The 21,401-nt window shown below is 35.7% G+C and overlaps 1 protein-coding gene across 2 annotated transcripts in view; it reads left to right on the top strand.

The window, feature by feature from the left end:
• The window catches only part of VPS13C (vacuolar protein sorting 13 homolog C), a 190,577-nt gene that overhangs the window by 97,773 nt on the left and 71,403 nt on the right, over positions 1-21,401 (top strand). For both annotated transcript variants that reach the window (XM_079768767.1, XM_079768768.1), the window contains exons 37-46: positions 1,003-1,159; positions 3,573-3,652; positions 4,116-4,175; positions 4,853-5,009; positions 6,647-6,763; positions 8,035-8,138; positions 8,527-8,694; positions 10,124-10,428; positions 12,047-12,194; positions 20,983-21,133. In XM_079768767.1, coding sequence (XP_079624893.1) covers positions 1,003-1,159; positions 3,573-3,652; positions 4,116-4,175; positions 4,853-5,009; positions 6,647-6,763; positions 8,035-8,138; positions 8,527-8,694; positions 10,124-10,428; positions 12,047-12,194; positions 20,983-21,133 — 1,447 coding nt within the window. The remainder of the gene's footprint in view (positions 1-1,002; positions 1,160-3,572; positions 3,653-4,115; positions 4,176-4,852; positions 5,010-6,646; positions 6,764-8,034; positions 8,139-8,526; positions 8,695-10,123; positions 10,429-12,046; positions 12,195-20,982; positions 21,134-21,401) is intronic.

Raw genomic sequence — 21,401 nt, 5'->3', positions numbered from 1 at the left:
AAATGAGTTCTACTTTTTTGATCTGAAATACATGTTTTGAAACTAACTTCCTTCATGTTAAACCTCTGCTGTTTTTCTGGTTAATATTTAAAGATTTTTAAGCTTTGATAATTGAAACATTGATAGATGAATCACTCTATTTGCAAATGGGTTTATTAACATATACATAGAAAATCTGTAAGTCCTTTTTAATATCATTTGTAATACATATTACTACAATCCCCTTTCCTTAGGTCAGTGATTGGGATAGGGGAAGCAGTTTGCACTGTCTCTCTTCGGCCAATATTTGGCATTGTCTGAAAACATGTTTGGTTGTCACTATCTGGGGAGGTGGAGCTACTGGTAACCAGTGAATAGAGGCCACTAAACCCTACAATGCACAGGACTGCTCCTCACTGTAAAGAATTATGTAGCCTAAAGTGTCAGTGGTGTCAAGATGGAAAAACTTTGCCTTAGGTTTAGTATAAAAATTGACCGTTTATCTTACAGACTTTTGGGTGAAAGGCCATTCATCAAGACTAGGACTTCTGGGAATTAGGGAGAAATACTTTTTTTTTTTACTTTACCTTGCAAACCACTAGAATTTAGTGGCAGTGCTTTAAAAGTCTGAACAAGTAAATGTGCCTTCCAAAGTAAATAGCCCAGGCAATTTCCAGGCACAAGTAGAAATAAACATATTTACATGGTGTGAATTTTTGGGTTATATCACTATGGATGGTTATTAACCCTTTGCACTCGCTTGCTTTTTTCTCGATTCCTTTATTCTACTCGGGATTTAATTTTTTAAATACCCCAGATTTTATAAAGCGCGGCATTAGAATAAAAAACTGGAGTTTCTTTTCATACAAACTTATTTATTTGGATTTTTTTATATTTCAAATTATTGATACATTCAAAGAGTAATTTTAATCTCGACATCCGAGTGCAAAAGGTTAAATTGTTGACTTATTTTCCTTGTATACTAATGAAATAGTTTGTGGTAATACTGGTACTTTTTTCTAGGTTGTGGTTACTTTGATGAAAAAAGCAGAAAAGAAAGGAAGGCCTTTACATGAACTAAATGTCCTCCAGCTTGGAGTGGAAGCTAGAGTTAAAACCTATGACCTAACTGCTAAAGCTTATCTAAAAAAAATTAGTATGCGATGCTTTGAGTTTACTGGTAAGTGTGAAGTATAGTCTGTATATTATCCATGGAACTAGAGGCCCGGTGCACGAAATTCATGCACTCCGGGGGAGGGGTGGGGTCCGCCAGTCTGGCCTGTGCCCTCTCACAGTGCAGGAGCCCCACAATCAATCGCCCCAAAGAGGTATGCCCCGCCCACCCATTCGGGGCTCCTCGATGTATTGCCCCAAAGAGGTAGGCAGAGCCGGGGGTCATGGGAACTCCAAGGCAGGCATGGGGCCGTAGGAACCCCAGTGGAAGCTGCATGGAGTGGCCGCCGGGCCCCAACTTTGCATGCAGCCATCTTGTGACGGTGTGAGGGCTTCACAGTGTGAAAGCATGAGGATCACCTAGGGTTTCATTAGTAAGATAGCCAGATGGTCCCTACCTCTTTATCAACATTAAGCACATTTACTAGTGTCACCATAACTGTTTACTTCATTTAAATTTATTACATTTATACAAAGGAATGTGATATTTAAAAATAAATTGTCAGTGTAGTTATCATAAATAAGACTATATCTAGATGTCTACATTTAGCATGAAATAGAATATATCTAAGAGAAAAATGAAAAAATTTGTCTTCAGTGTCTGTACTTGTAAACATTTCAGTACTTGTAAAAGGCAGGAGGTCATTATAATTATGCTTTGAGAACTGATATATTAGGAAATCAGAAATCAAGTACAATACCCAGGTATAGAGCCCAGGGACCCTTTTTCAAAAGGTAAGTTAATTTACTAGGAAATAACTTTCTATTTGTTTCTTTATTTTAAAATTATATCAGTGTTTTTAATTTGTTTTTAATGAAATTAACATACGGGGTGGGCAAAAGTAGGTTTTCAGTTTTCCATATGGAAAAAGATATGCCGGTTATGATTATTACTAGAGGCCCAGTGCATGATTGAATCATGCATGTGTAGGGTCCCCGACACGCTTTCGCTTATCGCGGTGAAGCTGGGTGCCTGTCCGCTGGTGCACCAGGCCTTTCAGAAGCCTCTGTCTCGGCGGAGGCTTCTAAAAGGCCTGGTGCCGGAGCAGACAGGCACCCAGCTCCCCCATTTTTGATGGTCCACAGCCGCTGAGGGGGGCTGCCGCGGACACCTGGCTACCCTGCCGTTGAAAGGCGCAGCTGGGTGTCCGCGGCAGCCCCCCTCAGCGGCCGCGGATCTGGCCATTGAGAGGCGCAGCTGGGTGTCCACGGCAGGCCCCCTCAGCGGCTGCGAATCTGGCCATTGAGAGGCGCAGGGGGCGGGAGTCCCACCCCCTGCGCCTCTCAACAGCAGGGTAGCCCCCCTCAGTGGCAGCGGATCCGTGACTCTCAATGGCCCGATAGGCCACCCCGAGTCCCGCCCCCCAGCCTCCCGCCGCCCAATCATGAGCGTAGCGGAGTGGTGGTAATTTACATGTTACTCTATTATTAGATAGGATAATAGGCTTATTAAATGACTATGTTTTGCATATTCACAACTGTAAACCTACTTTTGCGCACTCCTGTATATATGTAAAAATAAAAATTAAATAATACAGAAATATATAGAAGAAAAACTTAACATCACTATGTAGCCTCACTCCCTAAGGTGTGAGAATTTTGTTCACTATGGTTATTAGACATAGTATTGATGGAAACATGAAACATTTGAATTATATATTGGCTTTAGGATTAGAATAAATTTAAGGACAAGACTAACAGCGTAGCTCAGTATAGATATTGCTCACAGTCCATTTAGTGTTGTCTGTCTTAGAACCCATATTTAATGTGACTGAAAAATAAAAGGATATATACATTATTAGTTTCTGAGAAAATGTTAAACATGGTAATCTGATTTGAAATTAGATAAATGAAGAAGGAAATATTAAAATATTTTGGATAACTTAGCTTCTTTAAATCCAGGATGTTAAAAAATCATAAATTTTGTTTTGGGTATAAATAAAATATTAAAATAAAAAAATACTGTTAATTCTTTAGTGATAACCTGGACCTTTCAAATTCACTTTCTAAAGTAGATCAAGCCAACTTTTAGAGTTGCTGTGGGTGTTTAAAGTTTATAGGAATTCTCTGGGATAACTTGAAGTAAAGCAAATTTATATTGAGAATAACCCCTAATTTATGTATTTTTTTAGCTTTATTCTTTAATATAGTCTGATTTGTTCAGAGTAATACCAGTAGTATCAAATGTTACAGCATTTTAATTGGCTGGTGCTGTTTGTTGTTTTTTTTTATGGACTTTCTTTTTTTTTTAATCCAGTCTTATTGATGTATGATTTATATACAGTAAAATCCATCATTTTAATGTATAGCTCTATAATCTTTGCAAACATATATTTGTGTAACTGGCTCGTCTGTTTTAACATATGTTTGAAATGTTGAAAAGACTTAATGGATTTACCCCCCTTCCTTTTCTCTTTTAGACTCTAAAGGAGAACCTCTTCACATTATTAACTCTTCTAATGTAACTGATGAACCCCTTCTGAAAATGTTATTGACAAAGGTATCTAGTTTCATTTATAGGATTTTTAAATATGTGAACATATGTAATCCCCCCATATTTAATATTTCAATTTTCTCCCTTAAATTTTTTTATTCTAAAACTGGTTGATTATAGTAGATTATGCAATCTACTATCTGACAATCCTGGAAATCTCAATAATCTTCGGAGTTAACCCTATGTTTTGGAATAAGTGAGAGCATATAAAGTTCTGTTTTCATTCAAAGCAAGGTCTGTTGAAATCTGGATATACTAGTATTTTCCCCTACCTGTGGCATTTGAGTTTTTGCTTCTGCAGAATTTGAGAAATGCTTATGTGGTCATTTTTTTTTGGCATGCTCTTCTTGGCATGCCTTTAAGAAATATGTTTATAGTATTTTCATAGCATATAGTATTTTGAAAAGAAAATAATATATATAAATTTTAGTGTTTGCAACTCAGTGATTTAATCCTCCACTATTTGTAGGCAGACAGTGATGGACCGGAATTTAAAACCATTCATGACAATACCAAACAGAGACTGAAGGTAAATCCTTTTAAATTCACTATCAGGTGGGGTTATATTAATGAGTAAATCTAGCTTCATAGCCAACTTTACTTGTGAGATTGTAAATTCTAAAATGAAAATAAGGGTGGCAATAATAATAGCTCTAATCTTATAGATAAGAGAAATGCATATAGAGTTTAAATAAAATGTTTAAAGAGAGTTGATTTGATTTTCTGCATGATTGTTTCCCAGGTAGGAATTAATCATTACTTGTTGAGTACACAAATAACACATTTTTAAGGGAATTTTGTTCCCTTAAAAATTGTTATTTGGCATAGTATTGATGGAAGTGTGAAACATTTGAATTATGTATTGGTTTTAGGATTAAAACAAATGTAAGGACAAGGCTAATGGCATGGCTCAGTATAGACATTGTTCACAGTCCATGTAGTGTTGGTCTGTCTCAGAACCCATATGTAATGTGACTGACCTAAGTACGGCCCGATAATACTTCCTATATCTTTACTTAAAACCATCAAGTTCTGTTGAGGTTAGAATTATGGTAAAGATTGAATTTACAATAATGAGTTCTTTTTTTTTTTAAAAAAAGCCCTTAATGGAATGATTTTGTGCTACTTGTGTATGTGGAAGTGGAAGTCTAACATAAAAATGTTACCATATCTGACATCTGCCTCTCTAATTGTTTATTATCTTAGGTTTCATTTTCATCCTTAGACTTAGTACTTCATTTGGAAGCTTTATTATCCCTCATGGGTTTTTTATCATCTGCTGTTCCATCCTCTGAACCTTCCGAGAAGGAATCTGAACTGAAGCAACTTGTGGGGGAGTCCAGAAGTCTCATTGTCAAAGCTGGTATTAACTTTTGACTCATGGTCTAATATTTTCTTTCTGAACTTTAATAATCATATAATAACTTGTATTTTCAAGCTAAGATAAATATTTAGCACCTTACTCTTAAAGTTGCTGTGACAGATTAGGTTAGTTTCAAAAGAAAGTGAATTTTATCCTGTATATACCAGTATGTTTGCATTGATGTCTCTGCACTGTTCACATCAATGAAGGTGAAAAAGGAAGAAATTAAAATACAAATACAATCATGCGTAGTAACAAAAGTCCATTTCAGTCCAACAAGTAAACCTGTCTGGTGCTCAACAATTTTAGGTGCTTTTCTAAGACACAAAAGGAAGAATCTCATGGAAGAGACAGACTCACTTTGGTTTCTCTTCAAACTGTGCTTAAATCACATACTAATATGGGTACATGTTCCTCAAACATATGATTTATGCTATTAAATATTAAATATTTATATCCTGAGTGAACAAGTGCCTATTTTTAAGCAAATATCATTTTAATTAATTTTCTTCCATATCATGTGATATGGATATCTAACATCTAGCAATGTAATTTCAGACCATTACCAGTTTGAGTTATATTAATCTTACTGGCATCTTTCAAGTGTAAAGGATCAGATTTTCTTTAACTAGGGAACAGAGCAATAATTTGCTATAAACTAGACTAAAAGTTTTACTTTTGTTGTAATGTACTTGTTACATTAACATTTGTGGAAATACTTATATAAGATAGATACATACTCTGTTGAATAAATGAAAAAGCAATGTTTAAGTTCACAATAAACTATAAAAATTTAATTAAAAAATAGTCTTTCCGTTATGCTGTATATTTGATTTTTAAGGTTTGATTATGCTACTTTAAATCTTAAGGGGAAAAAACCATTATCATCTTGGTGGTTAAGGACTGCTGTCCCCATGCTTTTACCTATTATAGGAAAAAGTCTGTTTCCCTCAAGCAAAATGGAACTCTAGGAAAATATATCCTGAATTCCTCAATTAGGACCTGAACTCAAGTTGGTTAAGGGAATCCATTTGATTGTGATTCTTATACACATACAAACATACACATTATAAAACTGTTTTTGGTATTTTTCTAAACTTCAGCCCTTTTGTTCACTTTTCATAGAATTCATTTTAGGATTTTTTATGGAGAAACAGGATACAATCTAGAAAAAATGATTCTATAGTTAATAACATGTATGTGTCAGAGTTAATCAAATGTATTTTATCAACTATTTATTACAATTTTAGTTTTTCATGAAATAGTCTTCTTTCATCTAACATATGACATTAAAAGGAATTCAAAATCAATTAGCTTCAGTAGCATTCTAGAATTTTAACATAGAGGATTTTTTTCCCCAGAAAAAATATTATAGTAAAGTTTTCATTTATCAAATTGTACTTTTAAGGCACTATTAAAGGCTGTCTTTATTTTGGAGGGGAATATGCTAGCTTTTGTCTCATGGACATTTGAAAATTGATTTAAAATCCATATTAATTTTATATCATCTTAATGAAGGTCTTTTTGGTTCTTCATAGTTCATAATGTACTTTTATTTTAGTGAATTTGAGAATATTTTGCATCTTATTATATCAACTTTGCACTTTGCTGATGATAAGGTTTCTATTACTTTTCAGTGTCCAGTAACACTTCTCAAGATGATGTGTTTGACTTAAAGATCATGGCTGAATTAAATTCATTTAATGTCTTGGTCTGTGATCAGAAATGTAGCATTGCAGATATTAGAATACATGGTAAGTAATGATTCATTGGTGTATATATTTCTGTTTTCTTATGTAGACCTCAAGGAAGAATGAGTGTGTGCATGGTACATTTCTCATTTCTTTTGGCTTACTTGCATTGAAGACTCATGCAAACTTTTCAGAGTTGTACTTCGAAATGTTAGAAGTAAATTTGTTATGATTCATGGCTGACATGACACATTCCCATGTATTTTAAAACTCTCAGGATAAGTCTAAGACTTAACCTCCTATGTTCTGTTTGCATTTTCAGAATAATATAACTTTAAACTGTGAATATGTATTATGATAATATCTCACTGGGCAAACAAAATGTCATTATCCTTATTGTTGTATTTTGTGCTTACATAGCATCAAGAGTAGACATTTTAAAAAGAAATTTTGTAACCTTTACCCACCATCAGCTTGATATAAGGATGAGTTCAGATTATTCCGTGGGTCTGGAGCCAACTTGCCAAGGTTCAGTTTTGGCTCTAACACTTACTGGCTGACCTTAAGCAAATTAATTAACCTTTCTATGCCCAAGTTCCAATTTCTATAAAATGGAGATAATTATTCATGGCATTGTTGTGAGGATTAAGTTTACACACTTACATATATTTAGAAAAGTGCCTGGTACAACGTAAGCAGTTTAAAAAGGTTAAAAATCTGTTTTGTTAAGCAAATATTTTATTATCTGTTTTATGGTTGGTATGGTTTATGGTTTGGTTGATTACTTGATCTTAGCTTCAGGCATTCTTTCTGTACAGAGGAGCTGTTTCAGAAATCATGCCTTTAGAAATTATGAGAATGACAAAAATTCTTTTGGAGAAAAATCTTACAAGATTGTATTTTAGATATAGTTTATTATAGAAAGAATAGGACTTATTCATCAAATTATACTTATTTATGCTTAGTTTTCAGAGCAATAGTTTTCATAATGTAATGTTTATGAAATGGCTATGTAACTAACATATGTGTCTTTCTAAATGACCACTTCTGATCTTGCCAACGCACAGAATATTTTGTGTTTGGAGACCTATAATTAATTTTCCTTGAAAAAAAATTTATTTTACATTTCCACTTTTATTTATGACTTAACTGTAGCACTTAAAGATATAATCTTCCTTGGTATCTCATACATAGAAGTTGATACTTTTAGTATGTCTAACAGTAAGGAATTTTTATTAATTCTTTATCTTTGTAGTATATTATTGAACTTAAGTACCACTTAGTTGGTTCACTTGGATTAGGAGAAAAGTTTGTAAATGTAATGTTTCCCTTAGGAATGGATGCCTCCATTTCTATGAAGCCAAAGCAAACTGACATGTTTGCCAGACTTCAGGATATCATTGTTACCAATGTAGATTTAATGTCCATTCACAAAAAGGTAATTAAAAAAGAGTTTCTATATTGAAATTTATTTTTACCTTTGGTTTTGAGATGCCTTTATCCATTTGTTCTGTATATACTTAGCGTCTGTCATGTGTTAGGTACTTGTTAGGGACTGGTCATGAATGTAGTCATAGCCTGCTTTCACAGTGTGTGTGGGCTAAGTGATTTGTAAGTTTTTTCTAACCAATTAAGTGCTTGATCTCTACATTGATAAAGTAATTTTTATAGATACAGGAAAAATTATTGTCAAATATGTTTTTAACTAATAATTTGTTGAAAGTTTATTTTGATGGTGCTTCTTTACATATCACAGATTCTGTAATGATGTAACTTACTATAATACAGATATTTTGATGTAGTAACTAGTTAATTTAATACTTTAGGCTGTCTCTATTTTGGGAGATGAAGTCTTTAGGTTCCAAATGACTCTTTATCCAGATGCCACAGAAGGAAAGGCCTATGCCGATATGTCTAAAGTAGATGGCAAACTTAGTCTCAAAGTGGGCTGCATTCAAATTGTTTATGTTCATAAATTCTTCATGTCTCTTCTGGTAAGTTTATTTTTAAATATATTTCTCTCTTACTGAAGCCCAAATATCTTTGCCTATGTATCTGAACCTAGATAGTCAAAATTTTTACTAAAAGAGTTGTGTGTAAACACCCAAATGCTGAACAGAACATTATAGTTAAGGAAATCATCTACATGAGGATAACCAAATGAATTTTTGTTATCATTGTTTTGAACATGTAAACTATTATGCTTTAACCCTTTGCACTCGCTTGCTTTTTTCTCGATTCCTTTATTTTAATGCTAACCGTGTCGAGTCACACTTGACATCCGAGTGCAAAAGGTTAACATTTTCATAGTTATATATTTTAAAAGTACTTTAAAAAATTTAGGGCTTTTCAGTGTTGTTTGTTTTATGAAATACCCTTAAAGGTATTGAGGTAAAAGAATTTTTTAAGGAAATCAGTTGGCATTTGAAGGACTAATATTGGAACTTACAGCTTTTGATTATAATTGCGATCAATAAGGCCATAAAATTCTTTTGTAAAAGTTATTTATTTCCATGCAAGTATTGTGGGCTAAATCTACCTATGCCTCTTAGCAGGGCTAAAATTCAAAGCTTACAAGACATAGATTTCTACTTAAACCTATCATATTTTATTTTGTTATTATTGTTTTTTCTTAGGGGGGAGAAAAAGGGAGTAGGGGTGAAGGAGAGGGCCATGTTTTATTTTTCAGGGAAGTAATTTATTTGGCATGAGGGGAGTTTAGGTTGCTTTTATTAATGGATGAGCGTCAGGAATAATATTTCTAAGAATGATCTTTTCTTTATTGGGAAAAATCTTTGTTTTTAGTTAAAATTGAGGTAAAATCCATCTTACTCTAAATAAAGAAGTTTTGATTCTTATTAATGATAGCAAGATTGTAGACATTTAAGCATCTTCTGCCTGAGTATATTAGTACTTTTAAAAAAATCTTCAGAAATAAGCTGATAAAACCATAGTTTCTAAGAATAACTTTATTCATGTGACTTAGAGAAATAGATTTGAACTTAATTTGGGAAAAGTAAAGTGCTCTCCTCCATTCTTCATTTAAATTTGAATTTAAAATGAGTAACATTCATGGATAAAAAGGAGATTAAAAAAATTGTTACTTGAAACCTGTCTGACTTTGTAAAACAATGTCATCCCAATAAATTCAATAAAAAATTAGTACCAAAATTTGTCATAAGAACCAAATAATTCTGAAATATATAAAATGAAAGTTAAAAGATTCTTCTTTCCTAGAAGTAATTATTATTAATATTTAGGAGTGTATCTTCCTAGATTTTACTCTCTCCATAAACACAATAATAAATAACATCTCTTATATTACCTTTTATTTAATTTTTTAAAGTAAATAATTTCTAAAGTTTTTCCTTTTTAAATAAATGTTGTTTTTGGGGAACTCTAAATATCACTTTCTTCCAACAGAACTTCCTCAATAATTTCCAAACTGCCAAAGAAGCTTTGAGTGCAGCCACAGTACAGGCTGCAGAAAGAGCTGCTTCCAGCATGAAAGACTTGGCTCAGAAGAGTTTCCGCCTTTTGATGGATATCAATTTGAAAGCACCAGTTATTATCATTCCTCAGTCTTCAGTATCACCTAATGCTGTGATAGCTGATCTGGGTTTAATCAGAGTGGAAAACAAATTTAGCTTAGTTACTATGGAACATTATTCTCTTCCCCCAGTCATTGACAAAATGAACATCCAACTCACTCAGTTGAAACTCTCCAGGTATAAATATAGAATCAAATTGTATGTTACTTAGTATAAATAGAATTTCAGAGACTCCTTTCAGGGGTAAAATACTCTAGTGATTTGTGGTTCTCCTTATTTTTTCTAATTATGAAACCTTGACTATTGGTATTTGATCAGTGGTTAGTAGCAGAGTATGTATGGTATCTGCATTTTTTCTTACTAAATTTATGATGTGATTTTTTTTTTATTCTATAAACATTTCCTGTTACAAATTACAGTTTACCCAATAATAATTTAGGTTTATTTTTTATTTGTATATAGCTATTTTCTGTAGATGGAAGAAAGCTGCTTAAAATGTAATAAAATTTAAGATTTATTTCTTATTTCTAAACCATATCACATTTGGGAATTCTCTCTGAGGTTTATAAAGGATTATCCTATCTAATAAAAGAATAATATGCAAATTGACCATCACTCCAACACACAAGATGGCTGCCCCCATGTGGTCAAAGATGACTGCCCCCTGTGGACACAAGATGGCCATCAGGGGAGGACAGTTGGGAGGGACCAGGTCTGCAAGGGAGGGCAGTTGGGAGGGACCAGGCCTGCAAGGGAGGGCAGTTGGGAGCGATCAAGCCTGCAGGGGAGTGCAGTTAGGGGTGATCAGGCTGGCAGAGGAGGGAATTTGGGGGCGACCGGGCCTGCAGGGAAGGGCAGTTACGGGACCCAGGCCTGCAGGGGAGGGCAGTTAGGGGTGACCAGGCCTGCAGGGGAGGGCAGTTAGGGGCAAACAGGCTGGAAGGGGAGCAGTTAGGCATCAATCAGGCTGGCAGGGGAGTGGTTAGGGGTGATCAGGCTGGCAGACAGAAGCAGTTAGGGGCAATCAGGAAGGCAGGCAGGCGAGCAGTTGGGAGCCAGCAGTCCTGGTTTGTGAGAGGGATGTCTGACTGCTCGTTTAGGCCCAATCCTACCAGGATCGGGCCTAAACGGGCAGTTGGACATCCCTCGAGGGGTCCCAGATTGGAGAGGATGCAGGCTGGGCTGAGGGAAAACTCCCTCCCCACCCCCACCCCCGTGCACAAATTTTGTGCACCGGGCCTCTAGTTGAATATAAATTGAGAAGGGTTGGCTCTGTTAAATGACAAGAGTACTTACTTGGTTGTGTAAATGGTTGTTGGTAGACAAGCTAGAAATTACTGTTACCATATGTTTGCTTAACTTCTGGGTTTGATGAGTTTTTCCCTTTAATTTGGAGAAGTACCAACAATTTGGAGAAGTACCAAAACTGAGGGCTAAGTAGACTACCATTTTCTTTGTCCTCCATGTTTGAGGAGGATGTAACATTTATTTTTAAGACATTGCACTGTTTGCCATTATTAAATAGTTCTTGTGAAGATAGTCAATAGTGCAATAATCATACTTCGTGAAATTTATGTCTTTGAAATCAGCATAGGCTTTGTTTTAGAGAACTCTGCATGTAACCTTGATTTACTTTGATTCGACTGATCTGTGAAAAGAAGTATGTTCTAAAAGAATTCTGATAGCAGCCCTTATTATTTAGGAAAATGCTGTGTGGAAACTTAAATAATATGATAGTCTTAATTTTAAAATATAAATTTCAAAAATATAAAATAGATTCTTGTTTATCTTTCAGAACTATCTTGCAGGCTGGCTTGCCACAATATGACATTGAAATTTTAAAACCAGTCAACATGCTTTTGTCTATACAGCGAAATTTAGCAGCAACATGGTATGTGCAAATTCCAGGGATGGAGATAAAAGGAAAATTGAAACCTATGCAGGTAAGTGTGTGTGTGTGTGTGTGTATGAAAATTGCCCTGGCGAGTGCCCTGGATAGTGTAGCTCAATGGTTAAAGCGTCGGACCTTGAATCAAAGGGTCGAGAATTTGATCCTAGTCATGCGCAAGTACCTGGGTTGCAGGTTTGCTCCCTGCTCCTGGTCGGGAAGCCTGCGGGAGGTAATCATTTGATGTGTTGTCTATCTCACATTGATGTTTCTCTCTCTCACCCTCCCTCCCTTCTTTCACTCTCTGAAAAACAATGGAAAAAATATCCTCAGGTGAGGATTAACAAAAAATAAAAAGAAAGAAAAAGAAAGAAAAGAAAATTGCCCTGGCTGGGTGGCTTAGTTGGTTGGAGTGTCATCCCATACACCAAAAGAAAGGTTGCGGGTTCAATCACTTCTTGGGGTGCATAAGGAAGGCAACCGATCAATGTTTGTTTCTTACATTGATATTTTTCTTTCTCTCTCTCCTTCTCCTTTCCTCTCTCTTAAATCAATAAAAAAACATCTCCTGATTAGGCTTAATATATATATATATACTAGTGGCCCGGTGCACGAAATTTGTGTATGGGGGGTGTTCCTGAGCCCGTTCTGCACCCTCTCCAATCTGGGATCCCTCAAAGGATGTCCTACTGCTGGTTTACAGGGATCTGGCCTAAACAGGCAGTCAGACATCCCTCTCACAATCCGGGACTGCTGGCTCCAGCCGCTCACCTGCCTGCCTGATTGCCCCTAACCACTCTGCTGGCCTGCTCACCCCCAACTACCCCCCGCCGCCGGCCTGCTTGCCCCCAAATGTCCCCCCCGTCAGCCTGATCACCCCCAACTGCCCTCCTGCTGGCCTGTTCACTCCAAACTGCCTCCCCCCCCCCCGCGCTGTCCTGATCACCTCCAACTGACCCCCACTGACGGCCTGCTTACCCCCAACAGCCCCTGCCATCCCATCCTGGCCTGATCACCTCCCGGCAACCCAAGGTCCCAGCCCCTCCTTTTTTTTTTTCTCTTTTCTTTTTCTCAGCGCCTCCTTGAGCGGAGGCAAGGGCCGGCTGGAAGCAAGTATCTAGGATTTATTTATCTTCTATAATTGAAACTTTGTAGCCTTCAGCGGAGACCAGGGTGGGCGGGAAGCTTGGCTTCCTCCATTGCCGGGGCAACCCAAGCCTCCTGCTTGCTCCAGCTCTGTGGCTGGCCGCCATCTTGGTTGGGTTAATTTGCATACTCGCTCCTGATTGGCTGGTAGGCATGGCTTGGTGTAGCAGAGTGATGGTTAATTTGCATGTTTCTCTTTTATTAGTGTAGATGTATATGAAAATTGATAGACAGGCTTTTATCATTGATCATAGTGCAGCTCTAGCGCACATCAGAAGTGATGATACCTTAAAAGGGATACTTTAACTGCAAATGAAGTCGTTTTAGTTTCCTACATTTTCCTTTATTTCATTTTAGTCAAATATTTGGTAAAGCCAGTAAGAAGGCTGTGATAAAAACTGTTGGAGTTCACTGAAAATATTATTAGTAATTTTGGAAAATTCTAATAAAGTTTTAAGGCAGTTAAATTATAAGAGTATAAAGTGATATTTAGATACTATATTCAAAACACGTTAATAGTATTTTTATAAAATCACTCTTAATGATAAAAGTGGTCATTTAAGTGAATGTGTTTATTTGATAAGCATGTAAATACAGCAATATTTCTTAAAGGGTAGTTATAATATCATATATAGGCTCACAGGGGAGGATGAAACTGGTTGAAAATGGTCATATAAGTGTAGGTATCTTATGATTCTTGTGTGCCTGTGTGTGAAATTGTTGAAGCCCAACAGTAGGGGACAAGGTACTGGAGAGAGGAATTAAACAAATAAGAGTGTGTGAAAAACAAATAAAAATTGAGTAATTTAGTGATTTTTGATATCTGTGATTATTTCAGAGTTAGTTCTAAGATAAAATAGAAAGGGTCAAAGGAGCTGAGTTCCACTAGGGAAGAAGTTAAAATTGAAATTTGTTGTAGGAATGTCCCTGTGTGTAGTATGAGCAGATACGTTATATGAGGAACAGTGTCTGTTTATGTGCTTCATAGAGAGTTCTCTATTGCAGAGTATGGGACAACTCTTAATTTCTCCCTTACTATTAAGACATTAGATCTTAGGACTAATATTTGTCCCATTTCCCTTTCTTTGAAAGAATGAAGTCAAATAAAACCTAAATGTCTCTATCAGTTGGAGGATGTGGATCAAATTATGACATAGTCATACACTATAAAGTAGATAAAGTGAAGGAGCTAGAACTGTACAAAGCAAAATGGGTATATCTTAAACGTAAAAATGAAAAGAAAAGAATTGCAGAATGATAGTGCATTTCTATATCATTTCAAATTTTAGAACAAGCAAGCTAACAGACAGTGCTGTATATTGTTTATAGTGGTAAATGTAAGAAAGCATGTGTGGAAAGAATAATTCTCTAATTCAGGATATTGTTTTTCTTTGAGGAGGAAAGGAGAAGGGAATAAGGTCTCAGAGAAGTAAACATGGGGCTTCAACCATATCCATAATGGGGAAAAAGATCTGAATCAAATATAGGAATTTGTTAAGATTTGACTCAGCTACATACTCTGGGGAGGATTATAGTAGTCTCTGTGTTTTTCCTTTATGTTTTATGTATTTCAAAAGAAAACAAGAAAGTATCACCAGTTAAGCATCAAAGTATGGTTATTACTTTAACTAAAAAAAGTGCAGCCTAGTGGGTATGGTCTCCATTGCCTAATTTGACAGAGATCCAAGCCTCTTTAAACAGCCCTTCCTTGGTCAGGAAGTGTATTAATTTTCTTGGGCCCAGAGTGCATCTCAGAAAGGGTGTCAGGCAGGTGACATCAGAAGTTGTTTTGGGTCCATCAGCTTGACAATTCTTTAAGAACTATGGGGCTGCCTCTCAAATTGACCTACAGACTTAGTGAATATCACTCTATGTACCTTATTTTCCGGCGTATAAGACGACTTTTTAACCCAGGAAAATCTTCTCAAAAGTTGGGGGTCTCATACGCCAGAAAATACGGTATATGATAAGGTTGCTCTTTTCACCCACAGGAAACCAAAGGCATGGTGAAGTTAGCTGCTCTTCAGGCAGTTGGGATATTGTGGTTGGTATCACAAGTGGAAATTAATACACAAGGAAGTTCTAGGGTGTTACAGAGATGTCTGTTATCTGAGGACGGGGGCTTGTGACAAACAAGTGATCCCTAGTTATTATCTCATGCTAAAATATCTTCCCACTTTTATTTAGACTGAGAATCAGGCAATTTCTCTGGCAATAGTGGCCTAATTTGAGGGACAAAGGATACTGTGGTGTTCAGAGGAGAAAGTGCCATGAATGCATGCATGCTTGTATGAATATGTGTTTAAGTACTTGAAACAGGCCCATTGAATTATTCTATGTGTAAAGAAAACATACAAAAGATGGAAGGATTAAAAGGTTTAATGGATCTTAGCAGCTAATGACAGCTTCATTTGTTCTGTTTCATTTTCTGTAGCCACCTATGAGGAAGAGGATATTATTATTATTTTAAAAATTAAGAAACTTGAATTAAGGAAGCTGATTTGGCCAACAACACAGTTTGAAAGTGGTAGATTTGATACTGATCTGCCGGACTTAAAAGCTCTTGCTTTCTTTTTTGCCTTTCTGTCATATAAAGTTAGGAGATAAGGAAAATACTTTCCTGGTTTGTGTTTTATGTATTAAAAATACTTTGTAGATGTGTCTTAGAAGAAAGACAGATGCATTGTTCTTTACAACTTAAACAAATGTTTTATATATGTCCAGATGCATATGTACTGAGAATGAGAGCTACATTATAGGAGATCATATTTTTATTTATTTATTTAATTTTTACTCCTTGGAAGAGTCCAGAAACTGAACAGCACTTTTCCTGTATTGAGTTTGGAGGGGAGTAAATAATAATGTGGAGGAAGGAACTGGTACTGGGTGAGAAGAGAGAAAGACAGACTATAGATGAGGAGCAAAGGAGAGGGGAGAGAGGTACAAGTCCAGGAATGAGACGAGACAGAATAACAGATGAGGCAGAAGAATGATGGAGTGCCAGAGGCAGGGGCTTGGATATGGGTGGAGGCAGAGTGTGCTCACACACAGGAGGAAAGTCTTATACTATACACGATGAAATACTTCTCTCCTGGTACCCTTTTTAAAAAAATTAAATTTATTGGGTGACATTGGTTAATAAGATTATATAGGTTTCAGGTGTACAATTCTGTGATACATCATCTATGTATTGCATTGTGTCCACCACCCAAAGTCAAATCTTCCATCACCATATATTTGAGCCTCCTTAGGTTTTACTACTACCACCCCCCTTCCCTCTGGTAACCACCATACTGTTGTCTCTGTCTATGAGTTTTTGTTTGTTTTTCTTGTTTATTTTTTTGTTGCTTTCAGTTTTATATATTACATATGAGTGAAATTATATGGTTTTTAACTTTTTCTGTCTGACTTATTTCACTTAGCATGATATTCTCAAGATCCATTCATATTGTCGCAAATGTCAGTACTTGGTCTTTTCTCATAGCTGAGTAGTATTCCATTGTATATGTTGGCCACCGTTAATAATACTGCAATGAACATAGACATGCATATATCTTTGTGAATAAATGTTTTCAAGTAGGTACCCAGAAGAGGGCTTTCTGGGTCATATGGTAACTCCATTCTTAATTTTTTTAGGAGCTTCCATACTGTTTTCCATAGTAGCTGTAACAGTTTACATTCTTAACAAAATGTAAGGGTGTGAGGGTTCCTTTTCCTCCACAACGTCTCCTACACTTGTTATTACTTGTCTTATTGGTAATATTCATTCTAACAGGTGTGAGGTGGTATCTTGTAGTTTTGATTTGCATTTCTCTAGTAGCTAGTGAAGTTGAGCATCTTTTCATATATCTGTTAGCTAGTTGTATGTCTTCTTAGGAGAAGTGTCTATTCAGGTCCTCTGCCCATTTGTTTAAATTAGATTGTTTGTTTGATGTTGAGTTGTATGAGTTTTTTATATATTTTGGATGTTAACCCCTTGTTGGAGCTGTTGTTTGCAAATATTGACTCCCATTCAGTTGTTTACCTTTTTGTTTTGTTAGTGCTTTCTTTTGTGTTATAGAAGCTTTTTAGATTGATATAGTCCCATTCATTTATTTTTGCCTTTACTTCCCTTGCCTTTAGAGTCAAATTCATAAAATCTTCTCGAAGACCAAGGTCCATAAGTTTAGTACCTCTTTTCTCCTATGTAATTTATTGTTTCAGGTTTTATAGTTAGGTCTTTGATCCATTTTGAGTTAATTTTTGTGTATGAGGAGAAACAGTAGTCTAGTTTCATTCTTTTGCATGTGGCTTTTTTATTTTCCCAGAACCATTTATTGAAGAGGCTTTCTTTTCTTTATTGTATGTTTTTGGCTCCTTGATTGAAAATTATTTACCCATGTACATGTGTATTTATTTCTGGGCTCTCAATTCTGCTCCATTGGTGGTCTGTGTGTCTATTTTTACTTTGCTTGTTTCTTTTTAAAATTTTGAAATTGAATTTATTGGGATGACATTGGTTAATAAAATTATACAGGTTTCAAGTACCCAATTCTATAGTACACCATCTGTATATTGTATTGTGTGTTTACCACCCCAGGTCAAGTCTCCTTCCATCACCATTTATTCCCCCTTTATTTTGTACTTCTCCTCCCTTTCCTCTGGAAATCACCGTACTATTTTTTATTTTATTTTTGTTTGTTTGTTTATTTATTTATTTATTTATTGTCTAAATTTTTACATATGTCTCCTTTTTTCCCGATTGACCCCCCTCCCCCACCCAGCCATTCCCAACCGGGCAAGCCCTTACTGCCCCACTGTCTGTGTCCGTTGGTTATGCTAATATGCATGCATACAAGTCCTTTGGTTGCTCTCTAACCCGCCCCCCCCCCCCGCCTCCCCTGCCATTTGTCTCTGGATCTATTCTTGTTCATCAAATTATGTTGATCATTATATCCCACATATGAATGAGATCATGTGATATTTATCTTTCTCCGACTAGCTTATTTCACTTAGCATAATGTTCTCCAGTTCCATCCATGCTGTTGCAAATGGTAAAAGTTCCTTCTTTTTTATAGCGGCGTAGTATTCCACGTGTAGATGTACCACAGGTTTTTAATCCACTCATCTGCTGATGTGCACTTAGGTTGTTTTCAAATCTTAGCTATTGTAAATTGTGCTGCTTTGAACATAGGGGTGCATGTATCCTTTCTGATTGGTGTTTCTGGTTTCCTGGGATATAGTCCTAGAAATGGGAATACTGAGTCAAATGGGAGTTCCATTTTTAACTGTTTGAGGAAACTTCATACTGTTTTCCACAGTGACTGTACCAGTCTGCATTTCTACCAGCCGTGCACGAGGGTTCTTTTTTCTCCACATCCTCATCAGCACTTGTCCTTTGTTGATGATAGCCATTCTGACAGGTTTGAAATGGTATCTCGTTGTTTTGATTTGCATCTCTCGAATGATTAGTGACTTTTTCATATGTCTCTTGGCCTTCTGTATGTCCTCTTTCGAAAAGTGTCTATTTAGGTCATTTGCCCATTTTTTGAGTGGATTGTTTTATCTTCCTTTTGTTAAGTTGTAGGAGTTCTCTGTAAATTTTGGAGGTTAAACCCTTATCTGAAATCGCATTGGCAAATATGTTCTCCCATGCAGTGCAAATCACCGTACTATGTCTGTGTCCATGAGTCTTTCTTTTTTTTCTTTTTGCTTATCCCTTTAATACCATGCTGTTTTGATTATTATAGTTTGATTATTATAATTTGAAGTCAGAGAGTGTAATAACTCTGGCTTTGTTCTTTTCTCTCAGGATTGCTTTAGCTATTCTGGGTCTTTTGTGGTTCTATATAAATCTGATATTTTTTTTGTTCTATTTCTTTAAAATATATCATTGGGATTTTGAAGGAGAATGCATTAAATCTTTATATTGCTTTCAGTAATATGGACCTTTTAACTATGTTGATTTTTCCAATCCATTAATATGGAATATCTTTCTGTTGCATTGTGTCTTTTTCAATCTCTTTCAATAATACTTTGTAGTTTGTAGTATAAAGGTTATTCACATCCTTTATTAAGTTTGTTCCTAGGTATTTTATTCTTTTTGTTGCAATTGCAAAAGGAATTATTTTTTTCATTTATTTTTCTGAAATTTCATTATTACTATATTGTAATGCATTGGGTTATTCTACATTGACTTTGTATCCTGTAATGTTACTGTATTTTTTAATTGTTTTTAATAGTTTTTTGGTTGAGTCTTTAGGGTTTTCTATGTAAAGAATCATGTCATCTTCACAAAGTGACAATTTTACTTCTTCATTCCCAATTTGGATTTCTTTTATTTTTTTCTCTTACCTGATTGCTCTTTCTAGGTCTTCCAGTACTATGATGAATAACAGTGGTGAGAGTGGGCATCCTTGTCTTTTTCCTGATCTTAGAGAAAAAGCTTTCAGTTTTTCACCACTGAGTATCATATTAGCTGAGGGTTTGCCATATATGGTCTGTATTATGTTGAGGTTCTTTAAATGTAAATTGGCTAAAAAGGCACAGAATAGCCGATTGGATCAAAAAACAAAACCCAACCATGTGTTGTCTTCAGGAGACACCTCTAAGCTGATAAGGCAAATATAGACTTAAAGTAAAAGGGTGGAAAACCATTCTTCAAGTAAATGGCATCCATAGAAAAGCAGGTATAGCCATACTTACATGTAACAAAATAGATTTCAAGATAAAAAAGGTAAGAAGAACCCTGGCTGGTGTGGCTCAGTTGGATGGGCATCATCCTGTTCAGCAAAGTGTTGCCGAGTGGATTTCCAGTCAGGACATGTGCCAGGGTAGTGGGCTCGGTCCCATGGGGGTGGTGTGCGGGAGGCAGCCAATAGATGTTTCCATCAATGCTTCTCTCTCTCTTTCCCTCTCTAAAAGTCAATAAAAAACCTTTAAAAAAAGGTAACGAGACAAAGATGGTCATTTTTTAAAAATTTCTTTATTGATTAAGGTGTCACATATTTGTCCTCATCCCCCCATTCCCATCCCACACCCCTCCCCACCAATGCCCCAACCCCCTGTTGAACTTAACCATTGGTTAGGCTCATATGCATGCACACAAGTAAGATGGTCATTTTTTAATGATAAAGGGCAATATATCAAAAAGAGATAACACTTCTCAATATATGTATCCAGTCAGGGAGCACCGAAATGTATAAAGCAACTACTAACAGAACTAAAGGGAGAAAATTACAAAAACACAATCACAATAGGGGACCTAAATACCCCATTGACAACTATAGATAGGTCATTCAAACAGAAAATCAATAAAGAAATATCAGCCTTCAATGACACATTAGACCAAATGGACATAATTGACATTTACAGAGCCTTTCATTCCAGAACACCACATTATATATTCTTCTCTAGTGCACATGGAATATTCTCAAGGATAGACAATATGTTAGGACACAAAACTAGCCTCAACAAATTTAAGATAATTGAAACTATATCAAGCATATTCTCTGACTGCAGTGATTCGAAATTTGAAATTAACTGCAAAAAGGAAGCAAAAAAAATCCCATAAATACTATGTGGAGAATAAGCTAACTTTGTTTTTAAAAGTTAGATGAACAGTCAGTTAATTTGAGGAACCATAAATTAAGACATAGATATGATATTCTGCATTTTTTATTACTTTATATTTATAACAACTTATTTTTGGTTTTTAGGTTGCTCTCAGTGAAGATGATTTAACAGTTTTAATGAAAATTTTGCTGGAAAATCTTGGAGAAGCTTCTTCACAGCCAAGCCCTACACAATCTACCCAGGAGGCTGTAAGAGTAAGGAAAGATATTTTGAGTGGACCTGACCACCTCAAAGGTAAAATTGAAGATTTTTGATTTGATTATGGAGAAAAATGAACATTAATGCCATATTTATATTTAGTGGTTTTTCTTAGTTGTCAAGCATAATATGATATGAACTGATTCAGTATTGTATTGTTTACTGTGGAAAAGCTTCCAGGGGAAGGAGGTATGTATGCTCAGTGTCTGCTGTAAGGGCAGGGCCACCTGTGCTGAATATATATGGAACAAATCATTGGCATTTTTATTGTCTCGTAATATGATTTACATAATTGTAGAAAATA

This window comes from Cnephaeus nilssonii, assembly GCF_951640355.1.
Source record: "Cnephaeus nilssonii genome assembly, chromosome: 4".
Lineage (NCBI taxonomy): Eukaryota > Metazoa > Chordata > Mammalia > Chiroptera > Vespertilionidae > Cnephaeus > Cnephaeus nilssonii.
Note: the sequence above shows the minus strand (reverse complement) of the source record. Positions and strands in the feature narration are given on the sequence as shown.